Genomic DNA, 19,227 nt, shown 5'->3' with positions numbered 1-19,227 from the left:
AACTCTTGTCTTGCACTCCACTAACTTCTGACCATTCTATAGCCAGCCTTCACACCTGGAGAGGCATCAGGGATTTTGATGGTGATTTACTGCTGGTTTAGGATACATTGCAGTATTTTTTAACTAAATGGTGTTGAGTGCACCATCAATGACTAGCTTGGATTTTTTGGCAAGTACTCTTGCAGTAAGTAAATTCCATATATTATGGTAGCCACTTTCTCGCTCATCCTAGTTTATTCTGACTTTGAATAACAAGTCTGATGCTTTTGTGCTGCCTAGCAAAGATGGAGAACTTGGGAATCTCTCTGGAATGCATCATTGTACTCAGTATTCTCTTATTGCTTGAAAGCAACCTGTTGAACATGTTAAAGCTATTGTCAGGAATACACTGCAAACTTTAGAAAGAGAAAAGTTGCTTGATTTATACACTAGTTAATGCTATTTTCTTTAGATAAGGTTTTGGTTTGCTACTAGCTTCCACAAACACAGGAAGATGTGGCTGCTTTGTACACCAAAACTTCTTACGTTATTAGACCCAAATTCTTCTCTGATATACATCCTTGAAACCAGCTATGTTGCACAGGGTGTAAGGGCAAAATGTGTAGTTTAAAGATTAACTGTTTTTCTCCAGTGTTAATGAGATTTTGTGTGGCGATTGGTGGGGAGTGAAGCTTAGTTCATTGTATGTCTCCAGATACTTATATGGCCTCCTTCACAATAGCGTTGCAGCACCTTTGAGTTTGGCAATTTTTTAATGATGACTTAAGTCTTAACTGGTACATTCTGAGCTTTTGTTTTCTGGAATCCTTTCAGGAATATTTCCAGGGTCTGGAATCTCACATGATCCTGACAGAAACGCTGTTTAGAAAGATAAGCAGTTTTGCCCTCCTGAGGGAAACCCAGTCACATACGAAACAGATGGCACAAGCCTCCGCTGTGTTAAAACAAGCTCATAAGCGGGGTGTTGAGCTGGAATACGTTCTAGAGGTGAGGGGTTTCTCTGTTTTCTCCTTCCTCTGTATTGATACACTATTAGGGGTGCATCCCACCTGTACCTGCAGAGGGAGGGCAGTGTTGGTGAACTTTGGTCCCTCTTGTCATATTCCCCTATGTCGGAGTGGAGAATTATGCGCGATCTTTGATGCTCATGTATTGTGAAGCAATGAGAGCATCAGGTTCAGCAGCCAAACCATACTGTTAGTAATATTTTCAAAGTTAAATGGACTTGACCCGTCAAGGAAGAGAAAATGTCATCCTCCAAGCAGAAGCCAAGTCTGTGATTTGGATCACATGACTAAAGGCTGATCCTTAGTGTCTATGACAGAGGTAACTTTATATTATATACACTGTGCATTTCCTTTAGAGCTGGAAAAATGCATTTGGAGAAATTTACATAAAGGATGTAGATAATATTTTTAAATTTAGTTGGAAATAAAAACCTAGAAGTCAAAGCAAGTATTCACCATACGCATGTATAAATTATTCTTGTAGACCTGGACACACCTGGACGAGGACTATCAGGAACTGACCAGACAGCTGGAGGCTGTTGAAAGTAGCATTCCTAGTGTTGGTTTGGTAGAGGAGACGGAGGAAAGGCTTACAGACCGGATCACGCTTTATCAGGTCAGTGGCAGCATGGGATTTTCAAACATGATGTACTTTTTGATCATTCATCATAAATCTCTTAAGCATGGTAAAAGCTAGTAGTTTACATCTGTGATTTCTACTAAATCCTGCATTCTTGGTCTCATTTTATGGAAAGGTCTTCTGCTTTATTCTCTCTGTCTTGACAGATGTGCCTATCTTTGTTTTTCCTGATTATCTTCTAACTGGCAAGATTGTCCAACCCAGAGGAAGAGCCAGTCGCAGCTAGGTTTCTGATGCTGTCACTGCTGAGTTTTAGTGAATATTTTGGATTATTCTTTCTAGACTACGTTACTGTTCACCAGCTGGAACATTAGATGCTTCCTTGTAGTTTGAAAGCTTTGGAGCTATCTTGATGCTCTTCCACAGTGGTGATTTTCATATTCTGATCTTCCCCGTCTGCATTTTCTGCTCAAGAGATTTTCCCCCATACTGTGTGGTTATTCTGATGTTGTGTTTTACCTCTTAACCCTTAGAACACTGCCATATACTCTGGACTACCTTAGAGGATGCTTGTATATGTATCTCTAAAGTCTCCACAGCCTCAATAATGAAACCATGTTTTCTTAATGTCTCTGAAAAATGCAAATTATGCTACCAGTCAGGGTCAAAAGATCCCCCCCCATCTTTAATCAAAAAATTCAGATTTAGCTTCCCATTCTGCACAATTTAAGACTCTCACTTGCCCATGCTCTTTTCCTTTCACCCACTTAACTGTCCATCCTAAATTGTACTGTACTTTGCATATGACCCAGATGTTCCTCCCCCCCAGTTACACAGTTTATGGCTGATAGCCCTACCTCCTTACTCCCAGTTGTGGTGATTGTCCCTCTTAATTCCACACCCCCTAGATTCTGAGTATAACACTGTTGATGACAATGAGTACAGCTAGGTGGAAAATAGCTTTCCTATCCTGGGAAAATATTTGAGGTTTCCAAAAATTATCCTATTCTGAATCTGGACAAAAAGTTAAAATTTTGAAAATGTTCAACTCTTCAAACCTTAAAAAATTGAAAAGTCATTTTGAATTAGAAAACCATTTTTTTTTTCAGTTAGAAAATGTATGAATTGAGTGTTTCAGCAATTTTGAATCTTTTTTTCAACATTTTTTAAGTCAAGAAGTTTGTAAAAACTGACCCTTTCCCGCGAACAGCGTGTTTCTACAAATTGATATTTTTTTAATGGGAAAACATCTCAGAAAATTACCAACCATCTCAACCAATATGCTGTTCAGTCTTCTATTCTTTCCTGCAGCTCCATTATTTTTCCAGTCCTAACCTGCCAAGTTTATTGTGTTTCCCAAACAGTACAGGCTATTGGCTTTTGTACAGGTTAATAGGAAATATTGAGCAATATCTTGTTTGTTATTTTTTCTGATGCTGGGCTCCGTTTGTGTGTGTTAATAGACCAGCCACTAATTTATTTTGTTGTCTTCTGTTTCCCTGACTTCTTTCATAGTTTAGAGTAAAATAATCCAGATTACCCTGTGTGACATACCAGCATACAAACCAGACTAATGTGCAGCTGTGTCACCCTTGCCCTGCAACCTTGGGTACCTTACAATGCCTTGCTGAAGTAGCTCCCACCTGGGCCACTCACAAACAGCCTTCCAGCATGCAAGCCACATATTAAGTGTCTGTGCCACACTTGGGTTACACTTTGGCTCTCCCCAGCCTTGGCTATACTGCAGGATGACCCCAACATACATACATACAATATACACAACATTTAAGTCCATTATTCCTTAAAGGGAATAATATGCCATTTTACTGTCTCAAATAGTTATTCAGACACTTCAATTTAAACACACTGGGGTAAATAAAACAGAAAAACAAGTTTATTAACTACAGAGAGAGATTTTAAGTGAGTACAAGTAATGAGGCATAAAACTGAGAAATAGCTACAAGTAAAATAAAGTTCAGACATTTACTAATACCTAACTTGAAAAACTATATCAGGTTCAAGCAAAGTATCTTACCACGTAGTTTCAGCCATTTTACTAACCAAACCCTGTAGGTCACAACCCCTCCCCGAGAGTCCAACAAATGCTTCCCTTGTCGCTTCAAGTGCAGTGAATACAATGGGGGGGGGGAAAGAGAGAGGGGTCTCTTGGGGTGTTTCCCTCCTTTTTTATAGTTTCAGTCCCTCTCTTGAAAAACAGTTGCAGCTGGCCACTAGGACAGAAAGAGTCTGTGTGGAAGAATGTTCCCTGCTGGCTTTTTCTCACCTCTTTGAGCTTTCTTCATTTCCTTTCCTGCCTGATGACTCTGTTTACTGCTTAAATGCAAATTAAGCAAAGCACACATTCCTTTATTTAGGGCAGACCTGTTTGCCAACCTCAGTTTGGGAAGAGCTGTGGGGTTTGGAACATGTGTTAATAACATCATGTAGGGAAATCTCATAACTCTACAAACAATGTTGCCACACACATTTTTATCAGGACAATACTGACCAGCAAATTATGAGTTTTCAAATGATACCTTACAAGGCATACATGTACAAAAATGATTACAATAGTATGTAAGGTGAACATGAGGGGAAATTCTGTCATACCCAGGCTCTCCTGTGGGCAATTTTTTTTTTAATGACCACATTCTCAGATTTCCCATCTCATGCTATTTAAGTTTGAAGTTTGCTATGAAAACTGTATGGCTGCATTGGAATTTTTCAGGTTGCTCCCTGAGAAATAAATGCTTTTGCAGGGACTGAGTGAAAATGGGATTTTTTTTTTTTTTAATCCTTCACTTTTCAGAGTAAATCCTTAAGATATCACTACCAGCTTTTCAAAGAACAGATTATTTAAATGGCTCAATTTTCCATGTTTTCTTTTGACATGTCCAGGGTAGTATTGATAGACCCTCTAGCACCCGATTGTTAGAATTTGTCAGCATGGAAGAGAAAAGAGAAGTAGTCATGGAAATTAACTCACTGCAGGTGCCATTAATAAGTATCAAGCACCCCATGTCATGTTTGGTTACAGCATAATTTTTAAATGAGAAGGCATGTGCATTTGATGCTTGAATTTATGCAGATGTATGAACGTTTATGCAAACTTGCAATTCCTGTATTTTGTTAGCTGTTTGTTGGCAGGTAAATTAATCTCTTTCATGCTCTCATATATCTATTATCAATCTTTAATTTCTGTATCTGAACCCATGTGCACAATTCTGTGCCCTCCGCCATTCTCTCCCTGTTGGACCTCAGGCACGTGAATGAACATACAGTCTTAGCTTCCTGTTGTAACACCATGACCTATGGGGGTCCCATCCTCTCTTCTTTAACCTTTGCACGGCAGCATTGTTTCTCTTCCCCCCCACCCCGTTTGGCAAGGCAACAGTTAGATCCAGGATTCTGGGGCCTGGACAGGTTAGTGACTTTTATTTTGTGCGCCTGCACAGCTGAAAGTCACAGTGATGATGGAAGGAGGAGACACATAGAAGACCTGGTGGCAAGGAGAATCACTACAGGAGATACGAGGCTTGGCAGTTGGTGTCTGAGGGTCCAATCCTGCAACACTCTAAGCACTTTTAACTTCCATTGAAGTCCAGGATGCTTAGCAGTCAGAGGATTGGGCTCGGAGTTTGAGTCTGCTTTCCTTTCAGTAGTAATGTTGGCTTCTGCAGGCTTCCCTGAAATTTCAGGGATGCAAACACCACACACACCATGTTGCAAGTGTCATTTTCAGCAGAGCAACTTTATGGCATGGTAAATGATGAACAGGAGGTCCAGCCGGTGTTTGCTTGCCTGGTCTTTTTGAGCTCTAGAGTTTGAATTAAAAGAGAGACCTTGAAACAGGGAGGAGTTTGATAAACCAAACAAAACAGCAAAAGGAAAATGGGGTACTGAGAAGCTACCGATCAACTGTCTTTCCTGTCCTCTGTTATTACAGCGCCTGAAATCTAGCCTGACTGAATACCAGCCCAAGCTTTACCAGGTGTTGGATGATGGGAAAAGACTACTTTTTTCTATCAGCTGTTCAGCTCTAGAAAGTCAACTGAACCAGTTAGGAGAGCACTGGTTAAACAACACCAGCAAAGTGACCAAGGAACTGCACAGACTGGAGACTATACTAAAGCACTGGACAAGGTAGTGCTAATGAAACTGAGGGATTAAGTGTCTGCTCCTGTGCCATTAAAATCAAGGAGAGTTATGTTTTCAAAAACTCATAGAGTTTATTTTTTAAAAATCCCAGGAAATTAATATTAAAGTTGCACTTCCCAAACTACCTTACCTCTTCCCCCATAGAGTGCAGGCTGATGCTCTTCTTTGCATAAAAACTCTCCAATTGTTTTATGGTACACATTTTTTATTATAATTTAATAGGTACCAATACATGTTTCTGATACTAAATGGGCTGATTTGTCACTATACTAATCTTTGCTTTTTCTGAGAGCGCTAACTCCATGATCTGTATGTACAGTGTTGTATATGGAGGTACTCAAGCTCTGTGTCTAATGACCCTGGGTTAATTGGCTGGCTAATCATCTTTCTCATCACAAACCACCATATCTCTTGGCATAATTGGCAATCTCTTAAAGAGAGACCATGATGGAAATATAGGACCCTGCCATTAAGATGTTGTTCATCTAACGGAGATATTTTGTGCCATTCACATTTGGTAGAATCAGCCCAGTGAAGAGTAGGGAAAGCTTGCCTCATTATGTAGTTTGTCAAACCAGGAAAATATTAATAACTTTTGTAATTTGACTTTTATTCACTAATTATTGATCCTGGTTACCAGATCTCTGCAAGGGGAATCTGACAAAATAGGTTTCATCTGTCATCTTGCTTCTAGATTGAGGGTGGGGATTGCTCGAAAGTGGGGAAAAGTACATTTCTGTAGCTGTCTTTAACAGTTCTAATTTTAGGACGTCACAATTAACCAAAACAAATTTGAGCTTGGCCCCAGTTCTCTCCTACCAACTTTCAAGACCGTATGATGTTTTTGTGGATTTTAGGAGGGGAAGGTGGTGTTCTTTGTAAAATCAGGCTTCCAGTGTAGAACCTCATTTGTTGAGAGACTACACTAGAGACAAGGGTTGGCAATGACTGTGTTTTTATCATTAACATCCCCACAGATATCAGAGTGAATCAGTTGAGCTGATTCATTGGTTACAATCGGCAATGGACCGGCTGGAGTTCTGGACTCAGCAGTCAGTGACAGTCCCTCAAGAACTTGAAATGGTGCGAGATCATCTGAATGCTTTTCTGGTAAGTCAGTTTAGGAATCTTAGGCGCCTTTTCATCTCTTATTGCAAACAAATGGTCCCACTCTCATAAGGTTTAGGCATATGTCATCAGCAAAATGTTGCACGTGAAAAAATGTTCTCCTTGTCTGTGTGTGTGGCCGGGCTGTACACAATGCTTGCTTTTTAACCCCCCCCCCCAAATGTCTGAATGTTAAACAGCACTGTTAAATACAGAATGTCTGAGCAAAGTTACTAGAAAGTGCCCTTCGTACTTTGTAACACCTATTGTATGTAGTGATTGTAGGCCTTGATGGTTTTTGTTCTTGTACAAAGATTTTGTACTTTTAATTAAAACACAAAAAAATAAATTTTAAAACATTTATATTTTCACCTAGACTAAAATGTAAGAGGCTACCAAATCCAATACATATTTTAAAAGATGTTGTTTCTTTTTGAGTACAGGAATAAAGTTAGTTTTAGTTGGTTAATATCACATATTTATCTCTGCGAAATTATGATCCTTTTACAGGAGTTTTCAAAAGAGGTTGATGCCAAATCATCCCAGAAATCTTCTGTTTTAAGCACTGGAAACCAACTCCTTCGGCTAAAGAAAGTGGATACAGCAGCATTGCGTGCAGGACTGTCTCAGATCGACAGCCAGTGGATAGAGTTACTTACACAAATTCCAGTAGTACAAGAAAAACTGCATCAGGTAGGGGAGAAGTTTACTGCTACTACAGCCTTTGATGTTCAGAGAAATATAGTCACTGAATTAAAAGCTTTTGCATTTGAAATACACCTCTACCTCGATATAACGCTGTCCTCGGGAGCCAAAAAATCTTACCGCGTTATAGGTGAAACCGCGTTATATTTAACTTGCTTTCATCCACCGGAGTGTGCAGCCCTGCCGCCCCGGAGCACTGCTTTACCGTGTTATATCCAAATTCGTGTTATGTTGAGGTAAAGTTGTATTTATAGTGCAGTTGGGTGGCTCAATGGATCAATAACATTGCCTTTCACTTAAGTTTCAAATTGTGACCAATTCAAATTAAAATGTATTCTCCTCGTCGTCTTTTTCATCACAAACCACCATATCTCTTGGCATAATTGGCAATCTCTTAAAGAGAGAGCATGATTCCCCTCCAACCTCCTACACTTGGGCTGGGATAGAAGTCTTTACTAATGTGCAGTAGCAGAGTTCTGTGGCAAAGCTTACACAATGTGTTCCCCACCCTGTGTCTGACTCTAGTCAGTGCTAGGAGTCCTTTGCTTTCACAAACGCTAAGTGCAGCTGTAGTATTACATTTTATCTTACAAACTGAAGCAAAAAGCCTGAAGTGTTTTTAAACATATATATTTTTATATTTTATTAGAACTTTATTATATCCATTTGCAAGAAACGGGGGGAGTCACTTTTACATTTTGCAGTCTAGCCTTTTAGTAGCCCGTGGTCAGAAATGTCAGGTTAGGAGGGGTTTGTTTGTTAAGGGCTGTTGCTTTTATTTTATTTATTTATTTTATATTAATTAATTATGCCAAAATTGCATGTGCAGAGGTCAACTCTGGGAAAGACAAAAGCAAGTATAGAAAAAGCAAATGCAGGCCTCATAGGGGAAACTGGATGTTTGAAATAGGAAATTTTACTTTTCCTTTGTTAACTTCAGTACTATTGCACAGGGTATAATGGTCTCAGTGAAGAAGTTTTCTTCTATTATTTTCATTAGTTGGTAAGGTATTATGGGTTCATGCAGGTATAATTTTCGCTATATAATGAGGAATACTGCTAGACCTGGTAATAGTGTACACACTGGAAAAAAGGCAAAAAAGTTTTAATTGCACTCACTGCATTAGATGGCTTGTCGTACATGCAAAATAGTACCATATTGTAGCTTTCTGAAACTTCTCCTAATGCAGGTTATATACTTTTGTTTTTCTTAAGAAACAGAGAAGCAATCGGATAGATATAAGCTGCCATCAGGGAGAATAATTTTCTTGTCCTTTTAAAAGAAATGAAGAACTAAATTTAAGTTAAAAATGATGCACCAAAAACTGAAAATGACTTTTTTTTTAAAGAATCCAGTCTCCAAAATCCATTGAGAAATCAACTGCAATAGGAGGAGGGCACAGAAGTAGGAAATCGTTGCAGCAGACTTGCTCATCAGCCATTAACAAATAAGGAAGAGGGTATAAGATATTGTCCAGGGACCCATGTATATCTAGTACAGTGTGTAATTAGTGTAGTTAGAGCTGATAATTGACAGGTTATTAAAATTCAGTAGTGGAATCTTCATAGGCTCATCCACATGCCTACCTAAAAGTGACAGTGACAATGGAAGTAAATCCAAAACTGCTTATGGTTTACTACCAGTGACGGTTTAAAAATATTACTTAAAATATGGTTCTTTGCTTATATAGACACATTATATATTAATATGTACAATTATATATGTAATATAATATACTTCCAAAAAGAACTTATACTTTATAGTTTATAAACATCCAGAAAACCAGACCAAATGATCTATTAAGTATGCAGAATAATGAAGACAGAGAAAGATAGAGTATGCTGAATTAGCAGAGCAAAGTGCTTTTATCCATTCTCTTGACAGTATGTCATTAATTGAAATCCTTTGCCTTTACAGCTTCAGATGGACAAGCTTCCTTCTCGTCATGCCATCACTGAACTCATGAGTTGGATTTCACTGATGGAAAATATCATTCAGGAGGATGAAGAGAATATAAAAAATGTAGTAGGACATAAAGCCATTCAGGATTATCTACAGAAGTATAAGGTAATTAAGTGGGGATGGTTGGGAAATACATGAGATTTATTTTATCAGATTCAGCGTATGAACTAAAGCTCTGTATTGTGTAACTTCAGTACGAAGGCAAGGTGACATGAAAATAATTGAATTTTATTATGATTGAATTTTGTCCAAAGACCACAAAACATTTGGCAAATGTTGAATATTGATTTATGAATTCTTTACATAGAAAGATCACCTACCTCTTAGATAGGAAGGTAACTCTTGTTTTCTAGCACCAAACAATTCTAGACATGGTTTAGGCCAAATAGGAAAAATTCCTTATCCAAATGAAATTTGAAAGACGGATTTTTAGAATGTAAATTCTTAACTCCAGTTCCTTTCAAATTGGTAACATTCTTACTCTGATAAATACATCTGCACATAAGCATTTTATTTTCAATGTCAGATTTTTTTTCTCTAAAAGAGCATCAATAACAAGAACAAATCGCTGCAGACATGTATTCCCTCAGGTGTATTTGCGCAAAGCATGCCAGAGCCGGAGACTTTTTTTCCCCCACAATAGTACCCTTGGAGAGTGACTAAAGCTTTGGATAGTCAAGCTGAACTGGTATAGGAAAATACCCATGAGTTATTGGTCATCCTCCAGGCAACAGTTCCAGGAAGAGTAGCTGTCTTGATTAACAAAGCTGTCTTGCAGCCAGTGAAAGCCTTATGCTTAATCCAGAGTGTCTAACCCCAACAGCTAAATTAACAGACAAGAGATACAACATCCCATCCCAGTATCAGAGGGGTAGCCGTGTTAGTCTGAATCTGTAAAAAGCAACAGAGGGTCCTGTGGCACCTTTAAAACTAACAGAAGTATTGGGAGCATAAGCTGAAGAAGTGAGGTTCTTACCCACGAAAGCTTATGCTCCCAATACTTCTGTTAGTCTTAAAGGTGCCACATCCCATCCCAGGGATTTGAGTGTTTTTATTCTCACCCAGCACCAAACTCCCTAATTGTCATGGCTGCTAATGAGAGTTGCGGCAGGGAACTTTAAGTCGATTCCAAAGGAAAAAGAGCCTAAAAGACTGGACTCGTTGGAAAGATTTATTCCAATGTCTTGCTCCAGATGTGAATAGTGAACCAATGAGCTGTATTAGCAAAATATGACTTTTTCAACTGGGAGGCAATGTCTAAATGCTCTGATACACTGCTCTACAGCCAAAATGCTTCTGAAATAAATGTAGTAAAACTTTACTAATTTTGGGTCACTGAGAACGGAAATGATGCTTAAAATTGTTGATTGGCTCTAGTTTTCAAGATATGTTATTGGGTCAGTATATATGACCCTTGCCTTGGGAATGGCGGAGGATAAGTGAGTTATAAAGGGAAGTGATCTCAATTTAAACCAGAAATGACTAAAATACATCTTTGACTGGATCTATGAATAAATCTATGACTGGGTTTGGACAGTACTTGCTTTTTAGGCAAAACAATGAATGATGGAATCTGAAGCTGGTATTGCGTCATACGTGATATGAATTGCATCATGTTATTCCTAGAAGTCATGGATAATGCAATCATAACAAAGTTTACATCACTCTGCTGAACAAATTGCCCTATATCAGCTCTAGAAATCATACAGTGTCGTGCTCTCTTATTTGTCAAAGGGACACATTTCTGTTTAGCCAAAGTGAGCAGAAATGCCTCGTACTTGTGTGAACAGTGCAGATAACTTCTGCTATGTTTGTGGTGAAGTGACTTTTGCATCACAAAAGCGCACTATAACCACTATGGTTAAGAAAGCCTATCACCTTTATTTTGGCTGCAAAATTGGAGATCAGGACAAGAGGTGGGCCCCACACATATGCTGCAACACTTGTGCAACAAATCTTCGCCAGTGGTTGAACAGGAAAAGGAAATCTATGCCTTTTGCAGTGCCAATTATTTGGAGAGAGCCAACAGATCATACCAGCAATTGTTACTTCTGCATGGTGCCTCCAGTTGGGAAAGGTGTGTCAAAGAAGAAAAAGTGGACTGTGCATTATCCAAACATTCCATCAGCTATACGCCCAGTACCCCACGGAGAAGGACTGCCGGTTTCTGATGCACCAGAATCATTCTCACTTGAGTCAGACGAGGAAGAGGATGAAACTTCTGGTCCTGAACCATCAATGTCACAGGACCCACATTTTTTCCCATCCTCCTCCTCTGAACCACACCTCATAACACAAGGTGAACTGAATGACCTTGTCAGGGATTTGGAACTACCCAAGAGTAAGGCAGAGCTGTTGGGCTCCAGACTACAGCAGTGGAATCTCCTGGCAGGTGATGTTAGGGTTTCCATATTCCGTGACCGTGAAAAGGATCTTGTCCCATTCTTCTTCATGGAAGGTGATCTTGTAGCCTGCAACAACATCGATGGTGTGATGGTAGCCCTCAACGTCATTCACGATCCAGATGAGTGGAGACTGTTCATTGATTCATCGAAGACGAGTCTTAAAGCTGTTTTACTGCAGAATGGCAATGTTTTGCCATCAATTCCAGTTGGTCATGCAGTCCATATGAAGGAAACCTATGACAACATGAAACAACTTTTGAGGTGCATAAACTATGACCAACATCAGTGGAAGCTTTGTGGTGATTTGAAGGTTGTTGCTCTCTTGCTTGGTCTGCAGACTGGATACACAAAGTACTGCTGTTTTCTCTGCGAATGGGATAGTCGTGCAAGAGATTCCCACTACATCAAGAAAGATTGGCCACTCCGACAGTCATTGGAGCCAGGGAGGAAAAGTGTTCAGCATCCACCACTTGTTGAATCAAGGAAGATTTTGTTACCACCCTTACACATCAAGCTGGGTCTGATGAAGAACTTTGTCAAGGCCATTGACAAAACACAAGCAGTTTTCAAGTACCTCCGTGGAAAATTTCCAAGGTTAAGTGAAGCTAAGATAAAGGAAGGTGTCTTTGTTGGTCCTCAGATTCGTGAACTTCTTCGAGATGATGCATTTGACCATGCACTGTGTGGCAAGGAAAAGATGGTATGGAAAGCCTTCCAGTTAGTGGCAATAAATTTTCTCGGAAACAACAAGGCAGACAACTACAGGTTGTTGGTGGAAAACCTCCTCAAGGCATACAAAAGCCTTGGTTGCAACATGTCACTAAAGATACATTTTTTGCACTCTCATCTAGATTTTTTTCCACCAAACTGCGGAGCAGTGAGCGGCGAGCACGGCGAGCGATTTCACCAGGACATTGCAACAATGGAGCAACGCTATCAGGGCAAATGGAGCCCATCAATGCTTGCAGACTATTGCTGGACAGTGACAAGAGATGCTCCATTTAATGAATACAAGAGACAAACCAAGAAGCGCCGAGTAGACACTGAAGAGGACTAAACTATGTACATAATATTTTTTTGCCTTTTGTTTCATAATAAATTTTATTTATATAACCCTTTTGCTGATTTTTAAAGTGTTACATAAACAGGGCAGGTGAAATATTATCATGTAAAGCAACCATAAACACATGAAAAGACCTAGGTTTACAATTTATGATTAAAACTCTACTATCTACACAATATACATAGACATAAAATATAAAAATTTAAATATCTTAGAAACAGTAGCCAATCAGTTGTTTTAATTGTCATATTTGAATTCAGCACATCAAAATACATAATAAATAGCACATTTTATCTCAGAAGCAGACGACTTCTCAAAAATTGTAGACCAGTGTAAATTGCCAGACTACTCAAAAGAGGAGTTCAGGGCTTTCATAGCAGAGGGTTGGTTGGTTGCAAAGACCTCGCCCCAGTCACAGATGCTCCCTCCAGGGTGATAGCTTCTGTAATTATAGTAAAAAGGGCATCATAATTATATAAATCTGGTATAGCGCCAGATATTGAACAATCTTTTGAGGACCTACTCTTTGATGCGCAATCTTTGTTTTCAGGCAAGACTGACCAGGTGTTGACTCTTTTAAAGATTTGTGTGCTTCTCTCCGCTCCCTAGGAGTTTATAGTCCAGCCATCAAGAGATGCCAATATAAGCCTCCACAGCAATATTCTCACCAGTACCATTCAGCCCTTCTGTTCTCAGAGGCAACAGACATCTTGAGGAGGAAACATAAGCCTCAGAAGAGAGGGTCATCTTTCTTTTTTAACCAATCTTCTCCTCTTCAACAAGCTGTCAGGAAAGCAATACAGCCAACAGCGATCTTCCCATTCCTCCCCCCTCCTGCTGCTTTTGGGGAAAAATTATCTCACTTCTTCAGTGCTTAGTAGGTAATAACCTCAGATAAATAGGTCCTGAGTGCTGGGACTGGTATATTCAATCCAGTGTCTTTCCATCCCTCTTCCACAACCTCCTTCTCTGTCCCTTTTGAGGGATCCATCTCATGAGTCTATATTCTTACAAGAAGTTCAGACTCTGCGTACTCTGAGGGCTATAGAGAAAGTTCCCCTGCAGTTTCAGGGGTGGGGTTTCTACTCCTGCTATTTCCTGATCCTCATGTCCAAAGGACACCTGAGACCCATATTGGACCTTCGGGCTCTCAACAAGTTTATCAAGCAAGTCAGATTCTGCATGGTTACCCTAGCATCAGTCGTTCCCTCCCTAGTCTGTAACAATTGGTTCACTGCCCTCGATCTTCAAGAAACGCAATGTTGCCCAGTCCCAGGAAATTCCTTAGATTATGTGACTGGGGGCCACCATTGTTGGTATACAGTACTTCCCTTTGGCATATCATCAGTGCCTCTTGTGTTCACCAAATGCATGGTGGAGCTCACAGCCTACTTAAGAAAGACCAGAATCCATGTCTTCCCTCACCTCAATCATTGGCTGATTCGAGGGCCGTCCCAGGACCAGATTCGTGGCTTCGTCAGGTTTACCATCAGTCTTTTCAGTCATCTGGAACTCACCCGGAACAGGGAAACATCAACACTTATTCCTACTCAAGACTCAAGTTCATTGAGACCCTGCATGAATCAACAATTTTAACTGCTTTTCATTCTCCAATAGAGATTTCAAATGATTCACAACGTATACATCCATCCACCATGGCTTGGACTAGGTAACAAAATGGCAGATGAAATTCAATGTTGATAAATGCAAAGTAATGCATATTGGAAAACATAATCCCAACTATACATATAAAATGATGGGATCTATATTAGCTGTTACAACTCAAGTATGAGATCTTGAGTCATTGTGGATAGTTCTCTGAAAACACCCACTCAATGTGCAGCGGCAGTCAAAAGAGTGAACAGAATGTTGGGAATCATTAAGAAAGGGATAGATAATAAGACAGAAAATATCATATTGCCTCTATATAAACCTATGGTATGCCCACATCTTGTGTGCAGATCTGGTTGCCCCATCTCAAAAAATATATATGGGAATTGGAAAGGGTTCAGAAAAGAACAACAACAATGATCAGGGGTATGGAACAGCTTCCTTATGAGGAGAGAGTAATAAGATTGGGACTTTTCATCTTGGAGAAGAGACAACTAAGGTGGGGATATGATAGAGGGTCTATAAAATCGTGAGTGATGTGGAGAAAGTAAATAAGGAAGTGTTATTTACTCTTTCTCATAACACAAAAACTGGGGGTTACCAAATGAAATTAATAGGCAACAGGTTAAAACAAACAAAAGGAAGTATGACTTCACACAACACGCAATAATCTGTGGAACTCTTTGCCAGAGGATGTTGTGAAGGCCAATACTATAGCAGGCTTCAAAAAAGAGTTAGATCGGTCCATCAGTGGCTCTTAGCCAAGATGGGCAGGGATGCAAAACCATGAAGTGTCCCTAGCTTCTGTTTGCCAGAAGCTGGGAATGGACGACAAGGGATGGATCACTTGATGATTACCTGTTCTGTTCATTCCCTGCGAAGCACCTGCCATTGGCCACTGCCAGAAGGGAGGATACTGGGCTAGATGGATCATTAGTCTGGCCCAGTTTGGCCATTCTTATATTCTTATGGACTCATTTGAGGTTGCTAGCCCACGTGGCTTCTTGTACCTATGCAACCAAGTGTGTAAGACTGTGTCTTCATATGCTTCAGGCGTGGCTGAAATTGGTCTATTATCAAGTAAGCACCATTTTGACAAGTTGGTCCAGCTCCCACCTGCAATGTTGCATGCCCTATGGCAGTGGATAAACCAGGACAACATATGTACAAGCATTCCCTTTTCTCACCCCCCCACCCCCACCCCAGCTGCAACAGTTGTAACAGATGCCTCTTTGATAGGTTGGGGAGCTCACCTAGAAGGGTCATGGACACAAGCACTCTGGATGGAGCACGAGTCTGGTCTTTATCAATGTCCTCAAGCTCTGGGCAAGTCACAGAGTTTACTGAGCTTTCCTTCCCTGCATTAAGGGCTGCTTGTTCCAAATTTTGGCCAACAGCACAACGGCAATATACTATTTAAACAAGCAGGGAGGGGCTCACATTAGCCAGCTTTGCTAAGGCAATGAGCTTTTGGCAGTTTTGCATCACAGAGGATATCACTCCTGTGTCTACATACCTACTGCGCACCCAGAACCAGTTGGCCAACTTCCTCAGCAGTAGATTTTTCCCACAACCATGAGTGGTGTCTCAAAACCAGGATGCTGAGGTCCATCCTTTGGGCATTGGACATTCCTTCAGTCAACCTACAAAAGACAACAAGAAGTATTGGCAATTTTGCTTTTGGGCAAGTCAAAGTCTGGGCTTACTAAACGATGCTTTGATATTGGACTGGAGACCGGGGCTAATGTATGCATTTCCCCCAATCCCTCTGATGCCACATGTCATTCACAAACTGAAACAAGATCACATCATGTTAATACTCACAGCACTGGCCTGGCCAAGGCAGTACTTGTTCTCAGATCTTCACAGTCTCTCAGTTCAATCTCTTCACCATCTGCCTTAACTCCCAGACAGACTGTCGCAACACCACAGTCAAATGCTACAAATGCAGCCTCCATCTCATGGCATGGCTTGTGAGTGGCTAGGCCAGTATAGGGCATGTGATTCAAGAGATTTTACTCAACAGTAGGAAGCAATCAACAAGTTCAACTTATCTGGTTAAGTGGAAAAAAATTTCCATCTGGTCCACTAATCGTTGAATACAGCCTTCAAAAGTGAGGATCCAAGACATTGCAGAGTATCTTCTGCATTTGAGATCCTATTTCCATGAGTTCTGAGGGTGCACCTTGTAGCTATCTCTGCTATTAACCTTCCTGTCCAAGGAGCCTTGCTATTCTCCAACCCCATGATTATTAAATTTCGAAGATGGACCTCAGCACACTGGTTGGAGAGACCATTCGTGGTAATGGGAAAATCTTCTGCTGAGTAAGTCATCCGAAGATGTGGCACATCTTTTCCCACCTATTTAAGGACATGGTACTTCCTTGGGACCTCAACCTTAGCAGCTTCTTACGGGATTTGAGTCCTTGACAATCTTCTCTTCACTTCACTTAAGCCAAAAGATCGCTTTCCCATAACTGTTATGTTGGCCAGGAGAGCATCTGAACTAGAAGCTTTGATGACAGCCCCTCCTTATACCGTATTTTTCAAAGACAAGGTAGTCCTGCAACCCAAAGTTGTTAATTAAAGTAGTGTCAGCTTTTCATTTAAATCAGACAACGCATCTCCTGGTTTTCCTCCTGAAACCACATTCTGATCTATGTGCCTTAGATGTCTGGAGGGCACTGGCCTTCTGTCGGGCAGGACCAAGCCTTTCAGTCTCCTCATCTTTTTGTCTCCAGTGCTGATTGCATGAAAAGTCAAACAGTGTCAGCGCAGATGATCTCTACATGGATCACCTCCTGCATTACAACAGCCTACAGGGTAGCCAGTACTCCTGTGCAAAGATTCTCTGCCTTTCAACAAGGGTCCAGGCTACATCTGTCACCTTCCTGAAGATGTTTCTATACTGGACATTTGTAGGGCTGCCACTTGGACCTCAGTATATACGTTCATTCATTATGCCATCACCACTTCATCCAAATTTGATGTGAACTTCACAAATATGTGTTGCAATCATTGTTTAAATAGATTCAGTAGCCCCCCACTTACGGTACTGCTTATGAGTTGCCTCAGTAGAATACACATTTGCAACCTCTGGAAGAAGAAAAATGGTTATTTACCTGTTCTGTAATTGTTGTTCTTGGAGATGTGGGTGCAGACGTGTATTCCACAACCCATCCTCTGCCCTTCTCCATCAGAATCTTACAGCATCTTCCCTGGTGCAAAGGAACTAAAGGGTGGGGGAGGGACCACCCTTATATACTCTCAGGAGGGTCTAGGAGGTGGTATAGGGCACATGCACAAAATCTCCAGTTCTGGTACTCCTTGCACAAACACACCTTAGTGGAATGCACATTTGCACCCATATCTTGAAGAACAACATTTACAGAACAGGTAAATAATCATTTTTTGAAAATATACTTTCCAGAAGTTAGTACATACAGTTTTAAGGACTGATATTTTTACATTCATTTTTTCGTAGTTTATTGTCTGGATATTTTACATCTTGGTTTATTGCTAGATCATAAACCAGAAATGCTATTTTCCATGCTAACTCTCCAGGAATAAGCATGAAAAGTGATGATGGATCCTCCTCTTCTCCCCTCTCTTTTTTTGCCAGGGATTTAAAATTGATGTAAACTGCAAACAGTTGACAGTAGACTTTGTGAACCAGTCCGTACTACAGATTAGCAGCCAGGATGTGGAAAGTAAACGCAGTGACAAGACTGATTTTGCAGAACAGCTTGGAGCAATGAACAGACGTTGGCAGATCCTCCAGAGCCTGATAACAGAAAAGGTAAGCAAAAGGCCAATTGCTTTTAAGTGTGCATTTAAAAATAGATGCAACTCATTCAGGAGTAGACATACTAAAAGTAATTTAGCATGTCCTGAGTAATATGAACACCACCTTTGGCTAAACCAAACATCTAGTGTCAACATAATTGCTTCAGTGTTCTCAGAGACTTGTCATCTTCTTTCCGGTAGTAGTTTTACATTTATCTTAATGCATTTCCTAATTATTTCAAATGCTCCTGCACACTTATGACCGTGGTGTCCAGATTGAAACAAAGAGTGAATGAATGCTTTCTGTTTCTCCAATGTTTATTAGTTAAAGTGCTCAGAAGATTGATGCTGTCTTAATCTGTCACTTGTGGCAGGTTGAGCTTAAAATTGGGCATTAGCAGACTTTTCGTGCTTGTGAAGTCAAACTACTAGCAAATTCTGCTAATCTGTCAAAGAACACACGTATAGTTATATTTTTATTTGTTTGTTTGTTTTATAATAGAATAGCACAGAAGGTCCCAATAAAGATCAGGAATCCATTGTGCCAGGCACTCTACAAACATAAAATAGAAAAGTGAATAACCTACAATCTTATTTCAAGTAAAATATAAATGTGCATAATGAGTGGCGGTTCTCACTAACCACAAATGCATAGCAGTAAATTACATTCAAATAATTTTGGCCTGGAATTCTTCTTCACTGTAAATGATCTTTCACTCCATCACCATTCACCTGAAGAGCACTCCACTCCATGTAAACGTTTATGTGGAAAGCTCCTTCCATCTTGTCACAAATTTGGGGTATCATGAGCTAGATCGCTAGAGAAACTCCTCAGTGAAATA

At 40.2% G+C, this 19,227-nt stretch overlaps 1 protein-coding gene across 21 annotated transcripts in view; it reads left to right on the top strand.

The window, feature by feature from the left end:
- SYNE1 (spectrin repeat containing nuclear envelope protein 1) overlaps window positions 1–19,227 on the top strand; it is a 488,794-nt gene that overhangs the window by 383,520 nt on the left and 86,047 nt on the right. For all 21 annotated transcript variants that reach the window (XR_010599728.1, XR_002889944.3, XR_010599727.1 and 18 more), the window contains 7 exons: window positions 814–987; window positions 1,492–1,623; window positions 5,534–5,730; window positions 6,723–6,855; window positions 7,363–7,545; window positions 9,476–9,625; window positions 18,222–18,398. Coding sequence is in view for 18 of the 21 variants with exons in the window: in XM_065588833.1 (XP_065444905.1) it covers window positions 814–987; window positions 1,492–1,623; window positions 5,534–5,730; window positions 6,723–6,855; window positions 7,363–7,545; window positions 9,476–9,625; window positions 18,222–18,398 (1,146 nt within the window). In the remaining 3 variants the exon portion in view is untranslated. The remainder of the gene's footprint in view (window positions 1–813; window positions 988–1,491; window positions 1,624–5,533; window positions 5,731–6,722; window positions 6,856–7,362; window positions 7,546–9,475; window positions 9,626–18,221; window positions 18,399–19,227) is intronic.

Source organism: Chrysemys picta, chromosome 3 (genome assembly GCF_011386835.1).
Source record: "Chrysemys picta bellii isolate R12L10 chromosome 3, ASM1138683v2, whole genome shotgun sequence".
In the NCBI taxonomy this organism is placed as follows: Eukaryota; Metazoa; Chordata; order Testudines; family Emydidae; genus Chrysemys; species Chrysemys picta.
Note: the sequence above shows the minus strand (reverse complement) of the source record. Positions and strands in the feature narration are given on the sequence as shown.